Source organism: Thamnophis elegans, chromosome 6 (assembly GCF_009769535.1).
Source record: "Thamnophis elegans isolate rThaEle1 chromosome 6, rThaEle1.pri, whole genome shotgun sequence".
Classification (NCBI taxonomy): Eukaryota; Metazoa; Chordata; class Lepidosauria; order Squamata; family Colubridae; genus Thamnophis; species Thamnophis elegans.
In genome coordinates, this window is record NC_045546.1 from 21,318,385 (window position 1) to 21,345,139 (window position 26,755).

Sequence of the window (26,755 nt, forward strand, 5' to 3'; positions counted from 1 at the left end):
AGGAAAACTTTCTTGGTGGCAACATTGTCACTCTGGAACTGCTTGTCTCCCATGTTGTAGCCTATCCAGAGTTAACTTGCGGTGAGATAGGCAGCAAATAAATTTAGTAAATAAAATAACCGAATAAATAAAGTCAGGACTGTCCCCACTCTACTAAAATTTAAAATTTATTCTGAAGGATGAGTGATATGAAACACTGCAAATGGGCAGTATGAAGGTGTACAACATAACGTTTGTTTTTAATTGTCTGTTTTGTAATTATTGCAAGTTAAGGAATGTGTGGCAACAAAATGATTGCCTACTTTAATTTTTATAAATAATAAATACCTGTTCTTCATTCAAATGAATACCGCTGATCTCAAAATCAAACATGAAAAGCTCTGCCACTCGCCTAAAAGAATAAAATGCCATTATCAGAAAATAATATCAAAGAAATAATAGTATAAATCAAATAGTACAAATCAAATACTAAGAAGTTAATTTAAGACATGCAGGAGAAAAGTTATTCAGTTCAACAAAGCTTACAAAAGGTAAGTGTTCTGATCTAGGCTTCCCCAAAAAGAACGAAGCAGATTCCTGGTCCCGACAAATCCCCTTTTATTAGACGAAAGTGAATTCCTCTCATTCACATTCAGCAAAGGCCTGGTAAACAGTCTTTCAAAGGTGAATTTATGACCACAGACCATATCTAGCTTAGAAATCTGCCAAGTAAATATATTCCAAACACAGTGCTGTGCAAGGAAAGACTGGGCACAGAGTCTCTGAGATTCACGGACAGATCTTCACACTCCTGAAACGAATCTAATGACCGAACGAACAAATTGTTTCCTGCAAAAATCCACTCCGCTTTCGCTCTTTTATTTCCTATGGGAGGGGCCATTCACCGTCCATCTGTGGTCTTACTCCCAAGTCGATCCTGACAGCTCTGCGCATGCGCACACTGGAATAGGCTCCTCTGTTCCTCTGCCTCGCTGCTGTCTAGCTCCGAAGACAATGGAGAACTGCCAGATGGCCTTGGCCCCATCTCTGCCTCCACCTGTGGCCTTACTCTCAAGTCGACCCCTGTTCTTTAGGTATTCTCTTCATCTGGCAACTCTGCGCATGTGCACACTGGGAACAGGCTCCAGCTGTTCGTCTGCCTCACTGATGTCTGACTCTGAAGGCAGCTGGTAACTGGCATACGGCTCTGGCCCCCTCTCTGTCTCCAACACAGAGCCCTCATCCGAGCCTTCCCCAGCCTTCAGGACTTGCCCATGTTCCTCCCCAACCCCCTCACTGTCCGACTCTGCTGTCATCTCTGCTGGCAGGCCACAACAGTAAGCAGCTACATACTGCAGTCTACTTGTTTCTTTATTCATAGTATCATATGAAAAGACAACGATGTGTACAATTTGTGCTATTATTTAATTACCGTATTTGATAGACATTCATTTAAAATTAAGACATGCCCCTTCATTTTTATGACTATATATTGTGAAATCCATCACAGCAAGTAAATATTGCTTGTTTTAAGTTAGCATGCAACCTTAGTTATCAGGATTATTACAGTTACTAGAGAAATACCGCAAATAGATGCCTGATAACTAATGCAACAATAATATTATTTGTAACTTATTTACTGACAGATGATGCCGGAAACAAATAATCATATATACAGTATGTATTCAGCTTTTAGATAATAGAACATGCTTCTTTATACGTCTTAGTTAATAGGATAATAAAGTAATTTCAATTCAAAACAGAAGAGATTATTCAAAGCACACATAAGCACACACCTTTCATCTATCAGCTCTTCCTTAATCATTTCCTCTGTGATTGCGTGGTGATCCCAAGAAAAGACTTAACTTTTTAAGAAGTTGCAAGCAGGAATGACACATCCATCCACACTCAGAATCTAGTTGTTTTTTTTAATTGTTTAAAAAGTGGCTTGGGATATGCAGCAGTCTTGATTTTGAAGAGGAAATGATCCTCTTCAAAATCAAGACTGCTGCATATTTTATCCTATTCAGTTACAACCTGTAGCACAAGCCACTTTTTAAACAATTAAAAAGAAACGAAATCTGCCAAAAACTAAAGGTAACCATACTTCGTGGATCAAATGAAACACATTTTTTCATTTGATCTGTATGTATCATGCATGCTTCCCCGAAAATAAGACAGGGTCTTATTTTATTTTGACACCTCCAAATGTTGCTTGGGCCTTATTATCGGGGGGGCTTATTGATTTGGAGTTGCCGGGTGGCTGCTCTCACAAGCAGCAGCCCGGCAACCTCCCTTTCCAGTCGGGCAGAATGCCACTCACCGACCCAGTAATATCCCAAAGGTGCTAAGCCGTGTGGTGCTCTGCCCGGCTGGAAAGGGAGGTTGTGTGAGCACCTGTTCTGCCCCAGCTCGCGTGCCTCTCAGCCTCATCATGCCCTGGCCCAGCTCTCCCTGCAGGGCCAGGGCACCGCTGCCGCCACTACCAAACAACCCCCTGCTCCAGCTCGGCACAGCACCACTCACCAACCTAGCGGTATCCCGAAGGCGGCAAGTAATGTGAGCGCCTTTGCCCCCCTCCCTGGCTCTTGCGGCTTGGTGCCTTTGGGATATCGCTAGGTTGGTGAGTGGCGCTCTGCCTGGCTGGAGGGTGGGTGTCCAGGGGGGGGGGCTTATATTTTTGCCCAGCTGAAAAATGTGGCAAGGCCTTAGTTTCAGGACAGGTCGTATTTTCAGGGAAACATGGTACATGCCTAAATATGTGTATTATTTCATTGTCTTGTTGGCCAAACTTTTATACTAGGTTGAGTATAGTCTTAGTCAATTATGGTAAGAAGTATACAGAAAAAGTAAAGAAACAGAACTAAGTCAAAATTGAAAGAAAAAATAATTTAAACAGTCCAGAATAATTAAGAATGTCAACTATGATGAACAAGAGGCAATTTTTCAAAGGTTATTTTTGTATTCAGAATTGGAAGTAGGTTTTGAAAGGACATTAAATGATGCAGTAGAAGAATCTATCAAAAGAGAAAAATGAAAATAATAGGGGTATCAATGCAAATAATAACACTTGCAAATATCAGATTCCATTGTTTAGAAAAAATGTTTCAAGTCTGGAATACTGTATTTTTCGGACTATAAGACACACTGGAGTATAAGACGCACCATGACTTTGAAGAGGTAAATTTTTTAAAAAGTTTTTGCATTCTGCAGGCCTCCCAAACTCTCTGCAATCCTCATCCCCCCCCCCCCCAAAAAAAAGGGGCAGCATGCAGAGGATTTGGAAGGCTTGTAGAGTGCTCCTGGGGGCTGGAGGGGCAAAATGGCCCATTTTTTGCTTTTTCCCCCCCTCTCCAGCCCTCAGGAACACTCTGCAAGCCTCCCAAACCCTTTGCAAATCAATTTTTGCAAAGGGGCGGGGTTTCGGTAGGTCAACAATGCTGTATTAGTATATAAGATGCACCCAGATTTTCATCCTCTTTTTTGAGGGAAAAATTCTGCAAAAAAATGGTAAATAATTCACTCAGATATTATACAGTATCTGTATATTCACTTCCATATTCACTTTGAACATTACAAGAAAATTCTTATTGTAACAATTAAAATGTACCTTGTTTCAGGGTCAAGAGAATCCATAACATCTTTATCAATTAACAATCTTCTCAGACTGTGACATAAATCTACATTTGTGTTTAATCTAGAAATATAAAAAATATAGTCAGTATTACATTTACGATTAGATATTACTAGTTTTTGTATTTTCTGTCATGTTTTATAAACTTATTCAACTTCAGAAAAAGTTATGACTTTGGAAAGAAGACATCAAAAGCAATTTACATCACAAATACTTTTTTTTTCAGCATTCCCCAAGGTATGTAAGTAACTTATTAAAATGATAAACAAGGCAACAGGAAATATAATCCTAGAGTGATTCCAATCTTGGATGTTAATGGGGAATTTCCATAATTTATACACTCATTTTTTGCAGAACATCTGCATGATATTTTCATCCAATTATTCAATTACTGCCTTCCTGTGTTTTCTCTGTGATTTTTCCTTTTTTTTTAAGGCAGGAAAAAGTATGGCTTTCTGGAAGGTAGGGGCAAGAACACAGAATGTAAGGGATATAGACCACTTTATCCCCCCCCCCTTTCTTCCTTTCTCTCCATGGGTTGGATTTCAGCAAACCAGTATACATGTAATGGTAAGGTATACCTTTTTTATGCAATGTAAAGGTCTGGTTCATGTATGACATTAAGGCATAATGGATTGTTTCACATATTGCAAAAAGCAACTCATACTTGTTGCCGATCACTATGTGTGACCAATATAAGAACTGATTAATCTGACAAGTAACCTTATAGTAACACTCAACATTTTTTTCAATTGGTGAATGTAGTTTCAAGAAACATATACTAGCTCTTTCATTATAAAGGTAAAGGTTCCCCTCGCACATATGTGCTAGTTGTTCCCAACTCTAGAGGGCAGTGCTCATCACGGTTTCAAAGCCAAAGAACCAGCACTGTCCATGGTCCTGTGGCCAGCATGACTAAATGCCGAAGGGGCAAGGAATGCTGTTACTTTCTCGCCAATGGTGGTTCCTATTTTTCTACTTGCATTTTTACGTGCTTTCGAATTTCTAAGTTGGCAGAAGCTGGGATAAGTAATGGGAGCTCACTCTGTTACAAGGTAATAGGGATCCAAATGGCCAAACTGCCAACCTTTCTGATCATTATGAAGACCTATAATTTCCCCAGAGCTTTTCTTTAGGAATATTTTTTCCTAATAGACTAGACTTTACTTCATGGGAATAAATTAGAATAACTTGCTATTGATTAGTGAGTAATAGAGGTATACGTTCCACCTTGAGTCAACCTTAATGGTTATAGAATACATTAAGAAATTGTATGAGAATAGTTCCTGCTGTACTGCCAGGCACAAGGAATCAGAATCACTCATGAGTAGATTAAGGCTGTAATGTTATTATTTATCACCTATGTTATAAGAATCTCACCAGACAGCTTGCCTTCCTCTGGCAAATGACCAGATAAGGCTTCATATTTGGGGGGAAGTCACACTTGTACCATTTGTGGCTGTGCAATGGCTCCAAGCTAGATCCTTGCTTGACCCCCTCTTTGCAATCTAGCTGGCAATTCCCTAACAAGTTTATCCATCCTAATATTAAGTAGGTTGCATTTTTTACAACTCAGCCAATGTTGTTAGGTGTTATTTTTTGCTATCGAATTATTGATCACTACAGCACAGATTAACCAGATAAAACTAGCTTTCCCCAATCTGAGCACCTTTCAGCTACACAGATCTCAATTACAAGAATTCTTAAATAATATCCAGGCTGCTTAGAAATGTGAGGAGCAGAAGTCCACACATTCTGGAAGATAATTGTGGAAGGTTGATACAAATTTTCAAACACTGAATAAAGCATACTTTTCTACCATAGTACCAATGCTTCTGCAGGCTTCCTCAGCAGCATCTCTGAAAGCAGGATCAGGGTGGGCTATTTTCACAAAATCAGCCTGTTATAGTAAAAAAAATATGAAAGCACAAAAAGATAAAATATTAACGTTTGTAAAAAAAAAAGTTTTACTAACTTTATAAACATTGCACATGATTTGAAATGTTCATAAACATATGAGTTTTCAAAGAGCTACAACTAAAATTATTCTTTACCTTAATATTTCTGCAACATAGTTGAAGAAAAAAAATATGTAGATTCATTGTTCATGACAGTTTCAAAGCAAGATTGTATACAAGACCAGTAAACGTATTATCGTAAATACTGTCAAGTGGTTGTTTGACAACATGTACATGCAACAGATAGGAAGTGCTAATGTATGTATATCTATTACAGTATTTTAAAAATCGGGGGGGGGGGGGGAGGATCTGGAAAAAAAAGTTGCAGAGGACAATATTTATGGGCCCATCAGTGAAAACCATGCCATGTGAAAGACTGAAACTTAGAATGTAACAGAAATAAACAAATGGCAAAGAGTATGAATAATAAATAGATGTGTATTTGTGAAACTGAGAAAAAGGGGAAATAAATAACAGATTGAATGAAGATAATATGATTTAATGGAGTAGAGCGAATCATTTCATACAAAGAATTGTAGAGATTAATCTTCCAACAAAAAGGAATGGGAAATAGACATAAGGAAAGTAATGTAAAAACTGCTTGAAATACAGTATTTGGCATTACACTAACAGAAAGAATTAAAACAATATTCTAAGTGGAATGATGGGATAAAACAATAATACATGAATTACTAAAAATGAGGATAAGAGGAAGTGACTGGATAATGTGAACAGTAAAAAAAACATGCAAAGAATGTCATCAAAAGGGCAAGGAATGGATAAGATTAAAAGAGGCCCAGAATATGCAAAACAATTTTGCTAAAAGTAGAAACATGAAGAATAAAACTGAAACAAATGCTATGTTAGTGTCCAAAGAAAAAAGTTATAAAAACAACTCAAAAATGCTGTGAGAACGGTGAAAAAAGGTAAGCCTGAAACTATAGATGGTGTAATTAGAGGGATGTTAGTTGTCAAATATTAAAATATAGATATGGTCTGCTTATAGAATAGCAATGTGGTATGTACATTTGTGTCTCTCAATCATTATTCTTACCTAGTATAAAGGGAAAAGTAGTAAGATGAAGGCAAAAATTACATGGACATTAATTTAAGAATGCCTGGAAGGTCTTTTCTATCCTTTCAATTTTTACTGGAAGGGGAGTCGACAGGAAGTTTTCCAGATGATGAATAAAGTGAGATGTTTACTGCTTGTTTTTTTACATAATACATTAAGGGAATTGTAACAAACCGTGAACAGTGTGGTGTGTCATTTATAGACAATTTAAGGATAACTTAATCCAAGTTATAGAAAAATAGAGAGGTAACATGGAATATATCTACAATGGGAAATTACTGAGATTTTTAGACAGAATTACATATTGGGGACATGTTAGGATGTATAATTATATAAAGATAATGATGAGAATAGCTAGGAATTGTAACCAGGTCTACATCTCGACCAAAATTAGGCTGGGGTGGGGGTGGGGAGGGCAGAAATGAGCAAAGAACGGAACGTTCCCCCCCCCGGCCCCCAGCAGCACTCTATAAGCCTCCATAAGGCTATGCATGCAATTTTTTTGACAAAAACAGCCCGTTTTTTGCTCGTTTTTGGCCCACCCCACCCCTCCCAGAAGCACTCTTATACCCCATGCGTCTTATACCCCATGCGTCTTATACTCCGAAAAATACGGTATTTCATGTTACATTTCAGAAAGTTACAGAATTCAAATTAACCTAGAAATACACCAGTGTCAATGGATTAACAATTTCAAAGATGTCATATTGTCTTACCAGATCTGCTACTCTACATAAAGCATCGGAGAGCTGATCAAAAACCACCACAATCTCTTTCCCAGGAGGTGTAACGCATGCTTTTTGGACCAGTCGTTCTGCTTCTTGCAATGAGTTTTTTTGAGCTTCTTGAAATCCTTCTGGACAATTAAGTTCTGGTACACCAAAGAGACCCTAAACCATAGGAAAGAACATTAGCAACCTATTTTTTAAAATGTAATATTCTATTCTACAATAATTTTAGAAATTACGTATGAACCAAAATCCTATTGACAATGTAATTTTGCCAGATAAATAACCTTTAAGTAATACAGTATGAACCAAAAGGATAGTTACATTAAGCGCAACTCCTTTGCACATTTTCCCAAATTCTCAATCAATTTTGATTTGGAGTCTAAATTACTTTTTCAGCATCTAATTCTGAAAAATTAGAGTTTTTTAATCTGGAGTGTTCCAGTAAACTTCACATAAATCTTTCCCAGCAAAACCAGTGCCCATAATCGCAATCAAAAGGTCAAAATAATATTCTATCATGTCTGGAGTGTTGAGATATAAGCCAATACAGACTTCTGCTGATAGTAAATGAATGTTTATCAGCAAATAGGAATTAAAAATGAAATCTGCAAATCAGAAGTTTGTCTCCCATTCTCACATAACATTCCACATTTATATACTTTTATATTTTTTGCAGTCCAAACATGGTGTCCTACTTCTTAGGCTTCTTCTTTCTACTTCATTCCTTGATGATTTCTCCATTTAGCCACTGAGATATATTCATTTTTTTACTGGATTCTTCTCCCCCCAACCTTAGTTATCTTCTTCTTTTTTTGCAAAACTTGGTGTCTCTTAAAATTTCTTAATTCTCTTTTTTTTATCCAGAAAGTCTCTTTTATATCTGAATGCTTACTTAGAAAATTCAAGTGGCTGTTAATAATTAATTGTTATTAACTACCTTTGGAAACTGCAATTTTCCAGCTCTCCAATACAGCACATAATAAAAAATAGTAATAGTAGTTGTAGTAGTAGTGATGATGATGAAAAATTATGAAATACCGAGATCTCGCCATTGAAACTATACGGCTATGGATGAAACATGTAACAGTGATACCCATTGTCATCGGGGCACTTGGTACCATGTCTAAGAATTTTACAAAACACATCAAGAAATTGCAGCTTCCTGCAATAACACCAGCGGAACTGCAAAAAACTGAACTACTCGGAACATCATCCATCTTAAGAAGGTACTTGGTTGATACCTAGGACGCTGGCAGCAACCTGTATCAACCATCAGTACCAGTCAATGGTATTTGTGATGCACTTTTAAATGTTCAGTTGACTGAATTTCATTTTTAATGAATAAAAGGGAAATATTATTATTATTATTATACAATTGTATCACAGCGGCCAGTTGTTTCGCCGGATTTGGCATTGGTCACCCACCCAGGGGCCTAGGACGTCGTAACGTATTTTCGTAATATGTGTGCAGATCCAAGCAGTGCGGCTTTTTGTATTTGACTGATGGTGATTTTGTCAATTTTTAACTGTTTTAAATGTAATTCCAGTGCTTTTGGAATAGCACCCAGTGTGCCAATTACCACTGGAATTACCACTGCTGGTTTGTGCCATAGTCGTTGAATTTCGATTTTTAAGTCCTGGTATTTTGCAATTTTTTCATGTTCCTTCTCGTCGACCCTGCTATCACTTGGTATTGCGATGTCTATGATTGTGACCTTATTTTTTTCAACCAGTGTGATGTCTGGTGTATTACTCGCCAGTATTTTGTCCGTTTGTATACGGAAATCCCACAAGATCTTGACCATCTGATTTTCGGTGACTTTTTCAGGCTGATGTTCCCACCAGTTTGTTGCTGTTTTAATATAATTTTTGCACAAATTCCAATGGATCATTTGTGCTACTGAATTGTGCCACAATTTATAATCTGCGTGATTTTTTTACAGCAGCTGAGTATGTGATCAACATCATCATCATCATCATTATTATTGCTGAAGGCAGCTTTACTGGGAACAGCTTCCATCCTGCGAGGATATTTGTTAATAATGTCAAATATCCAGGTCCTTGGGAAGGGCCCAGTAGGTAGACAAAAATACCAAACCCAGTCTGAACATCTGGCTGACTGTGTGATGATTATTATTGTTATTTTGTTGTTGTCCCATTCCAGCTCTCTGAACTCAGCATCCCCAACATGCATAACCCCTTGTCATGACTATGGCAAAGGATTACGGAAACGCTAATCCAGCTCATTTGGAAGAAAGCTGCCGACTCTCTTCCAACGTAGAAGCCAAGGATATTCTGGACGTTTTCGGCCCCGTCTCACTCCAAGCCCGCCTCTCACCGTTTTCTGCCCCACCGCCAGCCGCTGCTGTTGGGCATTGAAGGCGGCGCCCACCGGGGACCAGCTGGTGCTGACCCATTTCTTGGTGCCGCCGAGCCGGCCCAACCTCGCTTGCTTCAGGCAGCCCGAAGCCCTGCGCGCCACCCGGTGCCATCCAGCCCACATGGTGGCCAGAAGACCGCTCGCCTCGGAGAGACGCGCCGCCTCCAAAACGGCCAAGCGGTTCCGGATTGCGGGGAGGGCCTCTTCCGCGGCCCGGCCGTAAGAAGGAGCGTCGGCGCAACCTGCTTTTCCCCGCCCTCCGGCGGCTTTGCTCGGCCTGGCGCGCTTGTTAAGGCCCCTTCAGTAGAAACAGGACGGAGTTCAATTCCCAGAATTCCCCAGCCAAGCGCTGGCAAATGCAGAAGAGTGCGCTTACTTGGCCTTCAAGTATCTAAACAGCAACGACAGCTATTAATAGTACTTTGCTTTTTCTCCGGCAGATAAAATGTAAAGTTTTCCCACGTCAAATGAGATTTTGGCTGCCAGCTGGATACACCTGTATCATTTTCTTTTACAACACAGATTTTGTTTTCCATCTTTTTGTTCTGGGGGGATTTTTTTCCTAACTTTTTTCAGTATATCAGGAAGGATGAATAAAAATAATGCATTTTTGAACGTTCAATTGGCTGAGTTCCATGTTTAATGAATAAAGTAAATAATAATAAATTATTAATTATTAATTAATGATAATAAAGTCAGCTTTAAATCTTAATTAGCAAAACCCCAATAAAAATAACTATCTTGAAACAAGCAAATAATATTTTTCTTTCTTTTCCTTTACACAGGACCTGGTCATTTTTTTCTAAAAAATACAATTAAAAAAAATATCTCATTTCTTATATCTATAAACAAATCTTCAAAACCTATTTTAAAGTCTTGTTTCTAATGAATCTGTCTCCTTACCTGTTTTAACAACGTTCCAAAATCATTCTAATCACCCTTTTGCTTTTTTATTTCTGTGGTTTATTTCTGATTTGATTTTGTGCCTTTTTGGGGGATTCCAAGCAATCCACAAGACTCCATAGCAACAGCAACTAAAATTTTAAATAAACCAGATTTTTTTTCCAAGCAAGGGATTATTAGTTTTCTTTTCTACAGGACAAACCTGCCTTTTTCTAATATACACAAGAAAGCATGATTAAAACTAATAATGATTGAATGTGATATGTGATCAAGGAATCACTTGCTTTAAAGTCTACTCAGGACTGGGGGCAGTAGAAATGAAAAATAAGAGAAACTCAGGATTATTTCTTATCTTGAAAAAAACCTTATTTTGTTTTATTTAAACATGTTTAGGTATAAATATATAACAGTGGATTGTGTGGTTTTATTAATTACTCTAAAATATTTTTCTACAAAGTTAATACTCAATTGAAAGAATAACAACATACTGTTTTCTATCCTGTGATTAAATAATTATGTAAGATATTAGCATTTTGTATTAGTGTTGGTGCAATCGTAGATTTTCTGAAAAAAAATAGCAAAAATATATTTAGAAACCATATAAACGAAGTAATGTGCAAGTGGTGTTCAGCATCATTCTGCAAAAAAAAAAAAAGACTGGGAAGTCTTGATTTGGCTTCATGAACTTTGATGGAAACTTCATGTGAAAAGTAAGCTGTGCCATATGATTGACATATTCAAAACCAAGCAAGCAACTTATATGATGTAGGGCAGAGACGCTGGTGCTTCAGAGGTACTAAATAGAAGAAAGCCACTGAAGACAGTGTCATCATCTGGATCTGCAAACAATCCATTGAAAGTCTCTCCTCCATAAGTCTGCAGCCATATCCGATCCCCTTTCTGAAGTTCCAGGACGATTCCCCCAGATGCCTGGTCTTCGGACCCTTGGTACATGTCTGCAGTGTGGAGCATCCTGTGCTCGTTTTTAACTAGAGCTACTCTCACATTCCTTGAAAAAACAGTGATGTGGTAGGTAAAATAATAGACCCCAGGGATTTGGCAGGTGAACAGTCCGGTTTCGGTGCTATAATGGTTGAAGCCGTTGTATAAGACTTTATCAAATTTGATGGGAACATTGAGTGGAGGAAATTTAGCGGTAAGGCCCACACTGAAAGCGCTTCTGGCAATAACTGGGGTACTGCCAAGGTTCCCCTTTTCTCCCTGAGCTCCCTTCCAACCCCTTTCTCCCTGATTGCCTTTACTGCCCTTTGGTCCGGGTCCCCCTATCTCTCCTTTAGGACCCACGTGGCCTTTTGGACCGATGGGCCCCCTTAATCCTATTTCACCTTGAATTCCAATTTCACCTTTTTGTCCTTTGGGGCCAATTGGTCCGAGGTCCCCTTTTATCCCTTTCCTTCCCTGTGGTCCTAGCTCCCCCTGTTGACCTTTGTCCCCCACTGGTCCAGGAACTCCTTTCGGCCCAAATTTCCCAGGCCAGCCTCGTTCTCCCTTGTGACCTTTGTTCCCTTTTTCTTCAATTCTGCCGTCAGCCCCTAAATGGAAAGGAAAGACCAGTTAATCTTTTACAGAGTTGTGAAAGCATCTGTCATCTGAGGGATGAAAGCAGAAATCCAAGATAGTAGGAAGAGGTGTTTGTTATTCCTGTATTAGCTAACAAAAACCAAGAGCAGATGAGGTGAGGCTGCCTTTGATTTTTCAGGACTAGAAGGAAAAAGAAGAAAATGCGAGGATCTCCCTGTTCTGACCTAGGCTTCCCAAAAGCATGAAGCAGACTCCTGGTCCTGAGCCAGCCATGTGCAGCAGCTGCCAAAAAACCCAACACAGTTCTAGGCTGCATAAACAGAGTGATAGAATCAAGATCACGTGAAGTGTTAATACCACTTTATAATGCCTTGGTAAGGCCACACTTGTAATACTGCATTCAGTTCTGGTCAACATGATGTAGAAAAGATGTGGAGACTCTAGAAAGAGTGTAGAGAAAAGCAACAAAGATGATTAGGGGACTGGAGACTAAAACATATGAAGAACGGTTGCAGGAACTGGGAATGTCTAGTTTAAGAGAAAGAAGGACTAAGGGAGACATGATAACAGTGTTCCAATATCTCAGGGGTTGCCACAAAGAAGAGGGAGTCAAACTATTCTCCAAGGCACCTGAGGGTAGAACAAGAAGCAATGGGTGGAAACTAATCAAGGAGAGAAGCAACTTAGAACTGAGGAGAAATTTCCTGACAGAACAATTAATCAGTGGAACAGCTTGCCTCCAGAAGTTGTGAATGCCCCAACACTGCAAGTCTTTAAGAAGATGTTGGATAGCCATTTGTCTGAAACAGTATAGGGTTTCCTGCCTAGGCAGGGGGTTGGACTAGAAGACCTCGAAGGTCCCTTCCAACTCTGCTATTGTATTGTATTATTGATAAACCCCCTTTTATTTTTAATTTAAAGTGAATTCCTCTCCAACAAAGTCCTGGCCAACAGTCTTTTATGAGTTTTTACAACTACAGACCTTTATCAGACTTGGAGACTTGCCAGGCCGATATCTTCCAAATGCCATGCTGTAGCAGCAATTACTTGGCAAGAAGTCAGGAACAGATCTTCACCCTAATGAATTGAACTAATTGTCTCCTGCAAACTCCCCTCCGCTTTTGCTCCTCTTTATTTCCTGTGGGAGGGGCCATTCACCATCCACCTGTGGCTTTACTCCTGAATTGACCCTTGTTCCTTAGCTGTTCCCTTCTCCTGGCAGCTCTGCACATGCACACACTGGGAACAGGTTCCAGCTGTTCTTCTGCCCCACTGATGTCTGACTCGGAAGGCAGTTGATAACTGTCGGATCTCTGCCCCATCTCTGCCTCCAATGCAGAGCCCTCATCAGAGCCTTCCCCAGACTCCAGGACTGGCCCATGTTCCTCCCCAACCCTTCTCACTGTCTGAGTCTGCCACCAACTCCGATCGCTGGCAGGCCACAACACTTCCAAGCAAACATATGAAATGTGAGCCTCAAATTATGCCAGAAGGAACAAGTCTGGAGAACTGGAGTCTTTGGGGTCTTATACCAAAAACTCCTTAACACCAATAGGCCTGCTGGGGTTGGCCAGAAACCATATACAGGCACTTGACTGAATGGTTCCACCACAAAACCGCGGAGGACAAAATCGCGCTCGACGAAAGCGCACATTTGATGTCATCACAGCGCGACGAAAACATCGTGCTGTGATGGAAAAATGTAAAAATAAAGCGAAAACCTTACCCTAACCCATTTACCCTAACCCCCCCAAACCTAACCCTAAACCTAACCCTAACCCTAAATCTAACCCTAAACCTAACCGTTAACGTAACGCTAAACCTAACGCTAACCCTTAACCTAACGCTAAACGTAACCTTAACGCTCTATACCTAACCCTAACCCTTAACCTAACCCTAACACTAACCCTAACCCTAACCCTTACCTTTATGTGAATCGGCTTGGTTTAATTTTAATTTTATTTCAATTTTTAATTTTTTCCGGCGCGCTGTGATGACGTCACATGCGCGCTTTCGTCGAGCGCGATTTTGTCCTCCGCGGTTTTGACGGGTCACGGACTGAATTACATAGAACATTACTAATAGATAAGCACAACCTCGTATTCTGGATGAGAACAGTTTTGGCTCCTACCTGGTTCTCCTTTATTTCCATTGATGCCATCTCGGCCTGACTTTCCTGGATTTCCTGAGTCACCTAATAGTAGCAAAATATAGTAATTGTTCATATCAGTGAGATAACATTCAGAACTTCAAACAGATACCTTCCTAATTCATTGAAGTATAAGGAAAAGGAGGTTGTACAGCACAATGAGACTTGCAAGATTTTGTTGTGGTGTCAAATTCAAGGCCCGGGGGCTGGATGTGGCCCACAGGGTGCTTAGATCTGGCCCACAGGCCCATTTGGAAACAGTGAAGACTGGCCTGTGGTGCCTCTGCCAGCAGAAATGGGCTCCTGACTTCCATTTTTGGCTGTGATGGCTTCCTGCAATCCTCTGCCAGCAAAAACAGAGCTCAGGAGGGCCACATGCGTCCCTGATATGAGTGACGTCAAGCTGCCCATGCCCATCCTGCCCCCCCCCCGAGACCAAATGTTACCCTGATGCGGCCCTCAATAAAATCAAGTTTGACACCCCTATTATAGCCTCTCTCTATAAAGAACAGTTCTAGAATTCCCGTGGAGTTGGTTTCTTTGGTCTATATAGCGGGGCAGATATCAATAATTAAAGGACAAAGAAAACCAAAGGAAGAGTATTCTGTGTTTCATAACTGGCTAAAGTCATAATGAGATGTTGTGAATGCTCCAACACTGGAAGTCTTTAAGAAGATGTTCGATAGCCATTTGTCTGAAATGGTATAAGGTTTCCTGCCTAGGCATGGGGTTGGACTAGAAGACCTCCAAGGTCCCTTCCAACTCTGCTATTGTATCCACCACGGGCACGTGCGCTGCGCACACATGCACACCCACAGAGGTGGGTTCCTACCAGTTCGCACCTATTCGGTAGAACCGGTTCGTCAAATCTCCCAAACTGGTTAGAAGGGGTTCCACCAGTGGACCCTGAAAGCAGGCCACACCTACAGAAGAGGTTCCAAAAATTTTTGAAACCCACCACTGGTCCTTGGATATGATTATTCTACACTATCATGCTCATATTTATAAAACTCAGTGCCTCTGTGAAAGGTAAGGATGACTACTGCGTTTGTGGTGCAGTCAGAACATTGTGTGTGTTGAAGTTGTTTTAACGCAAACCAAAGATGCCTTTTAAAAAAAAAGTTTACATCATATTCTTATGCATGCCAGTGCTGTGTGTGAGGTAATTTAAGGTGGATCTGACAAGTGTCGTCGGCATCTTCATATCCGGTCACATGGGCGGCAAGCCACTCCCATCCGGTCACATGGGTGTCAAGCCACTCCCACAAAAGAGGCCACACCCACAGAGTAGGTTTGAACTATTTTTGGAACCCAACACTGCACACCCACCACCCTGCGATGTTCCAGCTGCATGTGCGCAAATGGCCCGGTTGGCTTAAATGCAGGTAAGGAACGAGGGAGGGCAGGTGGGCCCTCCAAAGCACCATTCCGGTAGGGTGGCTGCTTCTCCCAGCAGCCACCAGTACACCCGTACCGGGGGTGTACCCCCGGAACCTACCACTGTTCTGAACATATAGTTCATTACAATAAAACAATATAATACCTGTGTCTCCTTTTTCACCCTTTGTTCCATCTCGTCCATCTCGTCCTGGTATGCCATTGTGTCCAGGGTTCCCAGGAATTCCAGGGTATCTTTCAACACAGCTGTTCTGTCTTGGCATTTCTTCTGTGCTGACTACAACAGCCAGCAAAAAAATCCAGAGTTTCATCTTATCTAATTTCAAATAAAAGAATCAATATATTGCTGGTTTTCTAAAATCACTAGCTACCACACTTTCCCAAGTAAATGCTAAACTCGAGTCATAAACAGGCATTAGAATTTCAGTGACCATTATTCATAATCCTGGAAAATATACTTTTAGTACATCATCCATGCCCAACTTGGTGGCTTCCAAGTGTGTTGAACTTGGAACTTCCATTATCTTCCAGCCAATATGACCAATAGTACCTGTTTGAGGAAGGCTGGCATAGATAATATGGAAGAATCATAGGTTTTATGAAGGAAGTTATTCTAACTAGTTTGCATTCAAGGCTTACCTTTACTTATTGCTGCCCAGATGGATGTTTTTAGACATATTGTACATGAAGGAAAAATAAGGATAATCATTTAATTGGTTACTAAGTTCTAAAGAGTGTTATTCAGTCTTCAGAAATGTTCAATGATTAATGTAGAGATAGATGCCAAGATGTTGATGTAGAATGATTTTAGTATTTAAATATTAATCATCAGCAAAACAGCCAAATGCTGATAATAACTGCACAGCAATCTATCACCTTCTACACAACGGGATCTTCAAAGTTATATTGGCTTATGCAGTTGTACTGATCTGAGCTTCTGTTTCCATGTATGTACTGTATGTATGCCCCTTTTAAAAAGGATGTACATTTCATTGAGATGAACATCTTTCTATTATACTAAAAAATAGAAAGGAGATAATGGTCAAAAGAATAGGATCATACAAAATAAAGACAAAACAACTTCCTTATTCTGTTCTTCTACAAGACCAGAACTGCTATTAATTTTCTCATTTCACTGAGATAGAACTTAGTTAAGGACTACCTGATGATGATGATGATGATGATGATGATGATGATGATTGTATGGTCTTGTTACATTAGCCAGGGGAGCACAATGCTATTGCAGTGTAGTAGTTTGGCAGCCAATTTACCAACTCTATTGTAGGGTAAAGTTTTGTGCTTCCCAAGGTAGCTTAGCACCAGAAAAAAAGTTGAGTGGCTCTTCTTACAGCATCATTCTAGGCCCCCTCCCTTTTCTGGGGCCACCTCATAAATGGGGACTGCAATCAGGAAGGTTCAGAGCTGGAAGGAATATGACTGCCTGCACAGAGCACTAACTCGTCTCCCCATCGAAGTGATAGCAATCTATTTACTTCATAGAACATGTTTTTGAACTGTTGGTGGATAGAAGCTGAGATGAGTGACAGGAGCTCACCCTGACACACAGTGTTAGGATTTGAACCTCTGGAGTAAATATAATCTCTCTAGTGTCATTAAGCCACTGAGCTACTATACCTCTTTGGTTACCTGATGACTACATAAAGATACCATATCCATGAAGGGTAGAAATATAACAACTACTTCTCTTTTTGTATTCTCAATGTCAATAAAATACAAGTTAACATGTGACCACAGAACCCTTGACCAATGGATATTCATTTGGGGAGGTCTGATTTAATCCCCCCAAAATTGGCAATTGTAATAGCAAATCAATGGCTTATTCAAATTATTTTGAGTTTGTTGGTTATGGTACTGCTCCTCAGAAATTTCTGGAGAATTAAATGGTTTGGCAATGAAAATTAGGGAAAGTTGAACAGATCACATCAACTTCAGCAAGATAAATAAAACATTCCTCCTTTGCAATTGCAGGAAATCAGAAGATCAAAGCTGGTCATTTTTATTCCACCAAAACTAGAGTAATATATTAACATTTTCTCAAAAAAAGGAAGAGACTTGTTAATACTTAATCAGCCTCATAAATAAGCAGTGATAGTCTCAAAGGTGCTTTTTCAAACCAGAACTGGACTGTTTTGTCCTTGAGAAAGAAGAACAAAATGTTTTGTTTTGATTACACAAACAAGCAGTGATAGCATTTTTAGAACACAAAAATGATTATAAAAAAGGTGCAGTTTTCAAAATCTCTATTGCTCTCTTGTCATTTTAGATATGACAGAAATCTCATTATCAACCAATGCCTTTGGCAATGATTTAACACTAAATCGTCTTCTAGACTGTTATCAACAGTGAATCAAATAACGTGTTACATTATATTGGTTGATAGAGAAGCAAATAGGGGCATAAATAATAACACTACTTTTGTAAGTAATTATGAAGCTGTTTCTAAACATTACCTTAGGAGTTAAGTTATTTCTGAACATCAGTTTATCATATTCTACTAGTTTGTTTCATATCCACTATTCTATTCTGTTATTCTGCTCTTTTGCTTCTATTCTATTCTATTCTATTCTAATTCTAATTCTAATTCTTATTCTAATCTAATCCTACTCCACTCCAATTCTAATTCCATTCCATTCTTCACCAAGAGTTGCTTTGGATAAATGAGATAGACAGCATATACTAAAATAAATAAGCCCATAAATAACTTTTTAGAAAGAGTGCTCCAGAACTCTTTTGAGTGTCAGTTTTCAAGTGCAGGATGAAGCAAGAAGACAAAAAAACAAGAGTTGTGGCATTAAGAACAGTCCTTCCCATTTCACCCAGTGTTCTTCTGTGCCTAACATATCACTTGTACTGATTGTGAGTGGAATGCAGCAAATAGAATATGTACACCTAATTGAACAACCCACTTTGTTTTATGGCTTACTGTAAATGATCATGTGAAAGCCAGCTGGATGATTTTGGGCCAGTTACTCTGTCTCAGCCCAACTCACCTCACATGGTTGTTATGATGGGGAATATATATATATATATATATGTGTGTGTGTGTGTGTGTGTGTGTGTGTGTGTGTGTGTGTGTGTGTGTATGTATATATAGATATAGATATAGATATAGATATAGATAGTCCCAAGACTCAGTGATCCACACCTGATACCAGGAAGCAATGCCTCTTGTGCAAATTATTAGCGGTGAAATTATTTCTCAGTGTTAGTATTGACAAAGGAATAATTTTAGTGAAAACTCAAACTGTTCCTCTCCCTTTCTTAGTCACTTCAACACATAAACCTATAGTTTAAGTGTAGATTATCAAACAACACACTTGGCTGAATTCACAAAACCCATTAAGTTGCAGATCACAGTATAGAGCACATGCTGGGATTTACATGTTGTGTTTAGGCAAAAGCAATTATGACAATATAACATGTGAATGTAGCAATATTAATGTAGAATGCAGAATGTATGCCCCTTACTTCATTTTGAATTGAACATGGCAAATAAGGCACTTAATGTTTATGCACTATGCATTTCTATGAATATTTAGAACATTCTTCAAGTTTTTTGAAAACAGAAGTAGGCCAAATAAATAAAAGCACTTTCCTTTTGCTGTCAATAAACTCAATTTTTAAATTTTCATGCACTGTGAAAATATACACACACAAAATAAACTCTACAGTAACATTTATATAAGACACTGCAGGTAAATGTTATGCACATTAAAATATAAAGTTAGAGGGCAGTAAGAGGAATGTACATTTCTATATACATTGCAGGAAAATACATTTGATAGAACATATTAATGCAGATAAATCAGGCCAGAGGGATTACAGCAAATACATAGCAGGCTGAAGGGCCCACATATACACATTAAATTTCAGTTCCACGGCCTTTTGAAAATAAAGCCATGACCTGTGGCTGAAACAAACACAGATAGTTCTTGACTTATGGCCACAAATGAGGCCAAAATACCCACTGCTAAGCTAAGCAAGACAATTCTTGAGTGAGTTTTGCCCTATTCGTTCACCTTTCTTGCCATAGCTGTTAACTGGATCACTGCAGTTGTTAATAACACAGTTGTTAAGTGAGTCTGGCTTCCCCATTGTCTGTGCTTGTCAGAAGGTTGCATAAGATCATCATAATATCCTGGGGCATGACAACTGTCATAAATACACGCCAGTAACCAAGTATCTGAATTTCAATCCCGTGACCATGGGGATGCTGCAAATGGTCATAATTGTAAAAACATGGCCATAACTCCATACGTTTTTCAGTGCCACTGTAACTTCAAATGGTCACTAAACAATTGATTGTAAGTCGAGGGCTACTTGCATACATGCAGAAAGCATAAACTGTATGAAAGAAAAAAGTCACAGAACACTTGCAAAATAAAATATACAAGCTGAATACTTTTTACACCTATTAATAATTTGCATGATTTATAAAGAAACTCATGTACACAGGGGAAAAAAAGCAATTGACAAAAATATTGTTTTATTATGGCTAAGATCCTTTGGCTGGCGCTCCAAGTTAGAATTTAAAACACTATTTTTTTTAAAAAAAATGTCCCCACCAACAAACTTTCAACCAACTTCTTCACTTTTTAAAATATTAAAATACAACTTTTATAGCCAGTTTATTTTAGGTTAAAAGTTCTGGTTTCTGGAAAATTTTTCATGATACTTAAGAGCTGTCCATGATGGAATAAAATGGCAATATACTATATAATAACTAGCCAAACTTTTCAGTGTAGTTCATGAGAACATAACCTCTAGTTAGCTTATTTGAAGAAAGTAATGGGCTGTTAAGTGTTTCTGAAATGGGAGTTGTGTGCTATTAGCAGTATATTTTTGAAACCAGGGTTTTTAAATGTAAGAAAATTGAAATTTCTGGGGGAAAAATGTATAGAACTTCATATGCTTTGGATAAGGGATGAGGTGAAAAGTAGAAAACTTGAGAACAAATATGAACCTTAACTTGGCTTTTTATAATTTAATCAGCAGATGACAATAAAATATTACTCAGGAAATGTTAGGCACTTAATTTGTTAGGATAAATACCTTACAAGAGTTTTTGTAGTAATCTAAACTATGATCATTCCTATCAGGTTTTTGTAGTATTCCAGGCCAAATTATTATTAATATTGAAAAAAACCTCATAATTTTCTCTCTTCCAATACTCTTCCAAGCTACAAAAGTTTTTCCTTCATACAGTACACAATTAGGCTGCAAAAAGCTAGCTAACAAACTATTAACAAAAACAGTTTGCCAAGCAAAACGTTGAGCATAGCATTATTCTTTCATAATACGAATGGTATGATTCCCCTCTTTGTAACATTTGAGGGTTTTCTGAAGAATGTATCAGTGCATCTACAAAACAAATTCAATGAATTGTATTCATTTCAACCACTGAATTTAGTATTTACTGGAAAAGGAACTGGGCACATGCAGAGAATAGAGGATGTTGTTTTAATCCTCTCTCTTTTGTCTAGACAAAATAGCAGCTATCCCTCACTACTTCTCATCCTGAACTAAGAGTACCAATAGAAATGGTTATCTCTTCCTGTAATTATAAATAGCAGTCCCTCTTTTTAAACAGTGCAAAGATGATTTAAAGTATGTTTAACAGATTTTTTTGGGCAGGAAATAGAAAAAAGTGAGATGGGGAGAAGAAGGTCTTATTGGAGAGAAATATGGCTATTTTGATATTATGATTAGAGGAACAAAAACTTATGCCTCATACTCTCAAAATCACAGTACTGAAATGTGGCTGCAAAGCACCATAAGTAAAATACTTTGACTTTTTTGATATTTGGTAGTAAGTAAAAGGAAATAGATAACATTAAATTTCCAACACACTTAATGCATCTATGAAGAAAACTTTTGCCCGATTTTCAACCTGCTAAAATGGTTAACAAATCCACTTGTCTTTTAATGACGTCACCTCATCCCAGCCATACCCCCTACAATGTTCAACTACAACAAAAATTATTTTAGCATAGTGAGCCCCAAACCAAAAATGGCTGGTCAGCCATCTAAAATATAGTCTTTTGTTACAAGTCCCAATTGTTAAGACACAACTTTAGGGGCGCATTTTAAAAATATGATTTTTTTTCAAATTTTAAAAATGTTCATTTTAAAGGAATGAGGTGAGTTACTAAGATGGTATATACGTGGCCAAGAGGGATATATTATATTATTAGGCATGTTTCCCTTCTCTGGGGTCCCCAGACTATACGGTTGGATGAGTAAAAAGTGTTCTTGGAGATCATGCATTGAATAGGAGGTATATCTAGCTGGCTTCCAAGATGGATGGAAACTAATTAAGGAGCGAACCAACCTAGAATTAAGGAGAAATTTCCTGACAGAACAATTAATCAATGGAACAGCTTCCCTTCAGAAGTTGTGAATGCTCCAACACTGGAGGTTATTAAGAAGGGGTTGGACAGCCATTTGTCTGAGGTGGTAGAGGGCTTCCTGCTTGAGCAGGCAGTTGGATTAGAAAATCTTCAAGGTCCCTTCCAACTCTGTTATTCTGTATGATACAAGACAAATTCAAATGGCCTTGCATAGCCAATTCACCTTGTGCATTCATTCAATACTTATTCTTTCAAAACATATGGCTGTTCAACAGGGGTGGGTTTCTCGCCCCGTTCCAACCAGTTCGGTTGGAACGGGGCCGGCGTCGTCCTCGTGCACGCGTGCGGTGTGTGCGTGCACGCGCGCAGCACACGTGTACTAGCGTCTGTGCGATGCTCCAGCTGCTCCTGGAGGATCGCGCAGGCGCTGTATGCGTCCTGTGCATGCGTGGAAGCGCAGAACTCGTCAAAACCGGGTAAGGAGCGCGGGCGCCGGGTGGGCCCTTCGCCGTTCTGGAAATTACTTACTTCCGGGTTCGCCGACCAACCGGTTCGCAGGGACCGCCGCGAACTGGTTGAAACCCACCCCTGCTGTTCAAACAAAATAGGCAACTCAGAAGATAATGAACCGGAGATCACTACTATATTAAAAAAAATACACCTTAAAAGGCTAATATCAAAATTAAGTATGAACAGCACAATGAACAATTGAGCATCAAAACTATTGTCCCCCTGGCTGAGTATTTTTCAGGTGAATTAAAATTTCAGCTTCTCTTAACCCAGTGCCAATGCTATTTTGGAATTAGATTCAAAATCCAGCATACCTGGAAGGGAGGAGGAAGGCCTATTTTGAAGGATATGTTATGCTATGTATATGTAGCATGCTTGTTGTTATTAAAACTATCTGTTCATATTTAGACATTCTTGTTAGTAAAGACATTTCAATGTGTTAAAAATGAAGATTCACCAATTCCTTTCAATATAACTATAAAATCAATCAGAACTAATCAACACCTGGTGTTAGCATTTTCATTATATCAGTTTTTATTGTCTATTGCTGACACTGTCAATTGTTAAAACTCATAACATCGTGTGTGCCTATATGTAATAAAGGTAGTTGTCCATTTGTGTCCGACTCTAGGGCACGGTGCTCATCTCTGTTTCTTGGCTGAAGAAGCTAGCATTGTTCTGAAGACATTTCTATGGTCATATGGCCAGCATGACTATATGCCAAGGCACATGAAACACTGTTACCTTCACACTGAAATGGTTCCTATTTATCTACTTGCATTGGCATACTTTCGAACTGCTAGATGGGCAGGAGCTGGAACAAGTAACAGGAGCTCGCCATGTCACATGGCACTTGGGTCTCAAACCTGGGCTGTCAACTTTCCAATTGAAAAGCTCAGCATCTTTAACCTCTGAGCCACCGTGCCCCCTATATGTACATACAACGGCACAATGAAGTCAAACTTTGGAACTACCCTGAGTAGATGGCTAAGACACTGAACTTGTTGATCAGAAAGGTCGGCAGTTCGGTGGTTCAAATCCCTAATACAGATCTACTGCGTGAGCAGTGGGTTGGACTTGATGACCTCCAAGGTCCCTTCCCAACTCTGTTACTGTTAACTACTGAATCTCCCTAAGTTCAGTCTTTCATACTGAAGCATGTCTGTTGAAGCAGAGACTGAAAAATGTTGCAGTTTAGCTGGATGGTAATCTCTCCTCGCTATATCTGCTCAGATGTAAGTTACAATTAAATCAAAATGGTGTGCTTTCTAAACTTCTATTGAGGAATGGACTCAAATATGTGTTTTATGTTTTAGCTTACCTAGTTGGAGCCGTAGCTCTTCATACAGTTTACCCTTTCTTTTGGGCCAAGCTGGCTAAGAAATTGTAGTCCAACCTATTTAGGAAAGGCTGATAGTTTTTGTTTTTTTAAAAAAAGAACCCACCCCAAACTCCCCAACCTTTGTAACAAAAATAATATAAAAATCCCTGAATTTGTTTTTGTTGTCATAAGTTGCTTATGCATTACTCTGAACTGTAGTTTTGTTAACCATGGCTTGTTTAAACCAAGGTTTAAATCAGAATTGGCTGGCTTGCTCAATGGACTGAGGCATGAGCCACGATTTACAAATTGCAAAGCCTGGGTTAGTGTAACAGACTAAATTGAACACATCTATTCTGGCTTAGTGCTAATTACATACCCACCCTATTTTCAAGATCCAGTGTTTTACTAATAAGCATGAGCAATGTAAGGCTACAACAGAGGGGGTGACCAAGAGCATGCCGTAAACCCAAACTGATGGCAGTTGTCTCAAAGGAGGGTATTTTTAAGCAACCCCGTGTTAAAAAAAAAACAATTTCATTTCACAGAAGAGAACAAACCAAACCAAAACAAGGACATATCATTTTAATAGTCTATAAATAGGCCATGTTTCTAACCAAGTTTAATCAAAATTCATTTCTAATGTCACCAGATGGTCCTAGTGTTTGTTGGATACTCTTAGCATAATGCCAAAGGGATAATTGCTAAGCCTCTTCTGGCTTTATCTGATGCACATAAGAGCAACCACATAAAAAGATCATTTTGGAACTTGCTTAAAGTCAATTTTGTAAGAAACCCAGATGGAATGAGTCCATTTATGGGATTGAGTAAAAACTCTCTCAGGTTGCTTTTGTCATATCCTTCTCTTTGTATAGTTGCATTGGTGCCACTTAAGGCACTCCTAAAATTGAAAAAGAAATACTTTAATTTTTTTTTCATAAAGTACACTGGAGACCAATGATGAAGTTTTCACAGACTCAAGAGCCAGAGATAGCAAAATGAAATCCATCCAAAATGAAATCCATTTCTTGATGAATAGAAATGCATACAACAAAATACCGTTTTTGGTAAGACTCCACCCTGTGTCCAAGGGGGACTTTCTTCATATAAAAATATATGTTTATGACACCGATTTCACATTTTCTTCCTTTTGCCATGAATGTGCCTTGGAGAAAGTCTAAGTCTCATTTAACAGAAGAACACAGCAAACAAAGACAAACAAAGACAAATAAGGAAGAACTAAGCAGTTTTCTCAGTACCGACAACTTGATGATGTAAGAGCCATAGGAAGGATGAAACCACCTTTGCCAAATTCTGCGCAAAGGCGGAGAAGCTATCTTTCCTGTTCTTAAATTTGGCCAATCCATTCACTATTAAGCCTGTCAACATGACTTAAAAGTTTTGAACCATTCCTTTGGTACAAGGATGACAAATGCACGTGACGTTTTTTGAGAAAGCAGCAATTTGCTAGTGTGGTCAAGTAGCAATTCTCCCCATCAGTCTGTTTATTGATTCAGGACCACATCCGTTTCAGATCATTCACTCTCTCCTTCAGTAAACCACATCTTCTTCATGTTGCTCAATGAAGGTTACGGTGGAAAATCAGAAATCAACCAAATCATCTTCTCTCCAGGGCAGAATCCAGGTTATCCAACTGGACCAACCAAAGCTTTGCTGGCAAACCGTCCACCTTTTCCAGATGGCCTCTCAGGCCATGGAAGTTGGGCTGTTCATTTCTTAAATGGTGTCAGCTTGTTAAAAGTGTGCCAGAAAAGGGATGGTTTCCGCTTTGGTTCTGCTAGGGCAAACACCTGCTGCTGCGGAATACTGGTGGGCACTGTAACATGACGCTGATGGATAGGATGCAAATTTTGGTGTAGTGGTGGCACTCGGCATCCATTATAGCGGACACCTGTAGAAGAAAAACAGTATAGAGAGATCATAATTCAGGAGCTGTTCACATGATACTTTTTGTTATACATCAGGGAGTAGGAATTTGAGGCCAAGGGCAGTCTCACCATTATTCCTGAACTAAACAAGATGCATGGTAAATTGGAGCCAACTCCCTTTGCTGTCCACAACAGTTCACTCATTATGGTTAGACTGCCTAAGTAATTTGCTGCCTAAGTGCCATTTCTAGAGTATTTAAGTGACACTCCAGAAAACAGGCTTAAGATACAGAAGGATCTTGACAGACTTGAACATTGGGTGCTTTCTAGCAAAATGAAATTCAATGGTGAAAAAAGGAAGTTTCTACCTTTAGGCAAGAAAAACAAAATGCACAGGTACAGTATATGTGGTACCTTGCTCAAGGGATCTTGGAGGCCTAGTGGACAACCATTTAAATATGAGCCAGCCGTGTGCAGCAGCTGCCAAAAAAGCCAACACAGTTCTAGGCTACATAAACAGAGGGATAGAATCAAGATCACATGAAGTGTTAATACCACTTTACAAGACCTTGGTAAGGCCACACTTGGAATACTGCATTCATTTTTGGTCGCCATGATGTAAAAAAGATGTTGAGACTCTAGAAAGAGTGCAGAGAAGAGCAACAAAGATGCTTAGGGGACTGGAAGCTAAAACATATGAAGAACGGTTGCAGGAACTGGGTATGTTTAGTTTAATGAAAAGAAGGACTAGGGGAGACACGATAGTAGTATTCCAATATCTCAGGGGCTGCCACAAAGAAGAGGGAGTCAAACTATTCTCCAAAGCACCTGAGGGCAGGACAAGAAGCAATGGGTGGAAACTAATCAAGGAGAGAAGCAACTTAGAACTGAGGAGAAATTTCCTGACAGTTAGAA

General features: G+C 39.1%; 3 protein-coding genes across 7 annotated transcripts in view; all 3 read right to left on the reverse strand.

The window, feature by feature from the left end:
- Nucleotides 1-10,019, reverse strand: part of MIPEP (mitochondrial intermediate peptidase) — a 58,651-nt gene extending 48,632 nt beyond the window's left edge. Inside the window, exons 1-5 of the mRNA XM_032219573.1 lie at nt 9,716-10,019; nt 7,363-7,536; nt 5,425-5,513; nt 3,590-3,676; nt 328-391 (exon numbers count right to left, since the gene is read on the reverse strand). Coding sequence (XP_032075464.1) covers nt 328-391; nt 3,590-3,676; nt 5,425-5,513; nt 7,363-7,536; nt 9,716-9,880 — 579 coding nt within the window. The 5' untranslated portion in view covers nt 9,881-10,019. The remainder of the gene's footprint in view (nt 1-327; nt 392-3,589; nt 3,677-5,424; nt 5,514-7,362; nt 7,537-9,715) is intronic.
- Nucleotides 10,020-10,665: 646 nt separating this feature from the next.
- Nucleotides 10,666-16,442, reverse strand: LOC116510418 (complement C1q and tumor necrosis factor-related protein 9A-like). The gene is made up of 4 exons (XM_032219974.1): nt 16,389-16,442; nt 15,895-16,065; nt 14,334-14,396; nt 10,666-12,213 (listed from the first exon to the last, which is right to left on the reverse strand). The coding sequence occupies exons 2-4, from the start codon at nt 16,058-16,060 to the stop codon at nt 11,417-11,419; spliced, it is 1,026 nt and encodes a 341-aa protein (XP_032075865.1). The 5' UTR covers nt 16,061-16,065; nt 16,389-16,442; the 3' UTR covers nt 10,666-11,416.
- An 8,077-nt stretch (nt 16,443-24,519) lies between these two features.
- SPATA13 (spermatogenesis associated 13) overlaps nt 24,520-26,755 on the reverse strand; it is a 95,766-nt gene continuing 93,530 nt past the window's right edge. For all 5 annotated transcript variants that reach the window (XM_032220035.1, XM_032220034.1, XM_032220036.1 and 2 more), the window contains one exon: nt 24,520-25,863. In XM_032220035.1, the coding sequence (XP_032075926.1) occupies nt 25,682-25,863 (182 nt within the window). In that variant the 3' untranslated portion in view covers nt 24,520-25,681. The remainder of the gene's footprint in view (nt 25,864-26,755) is intronic.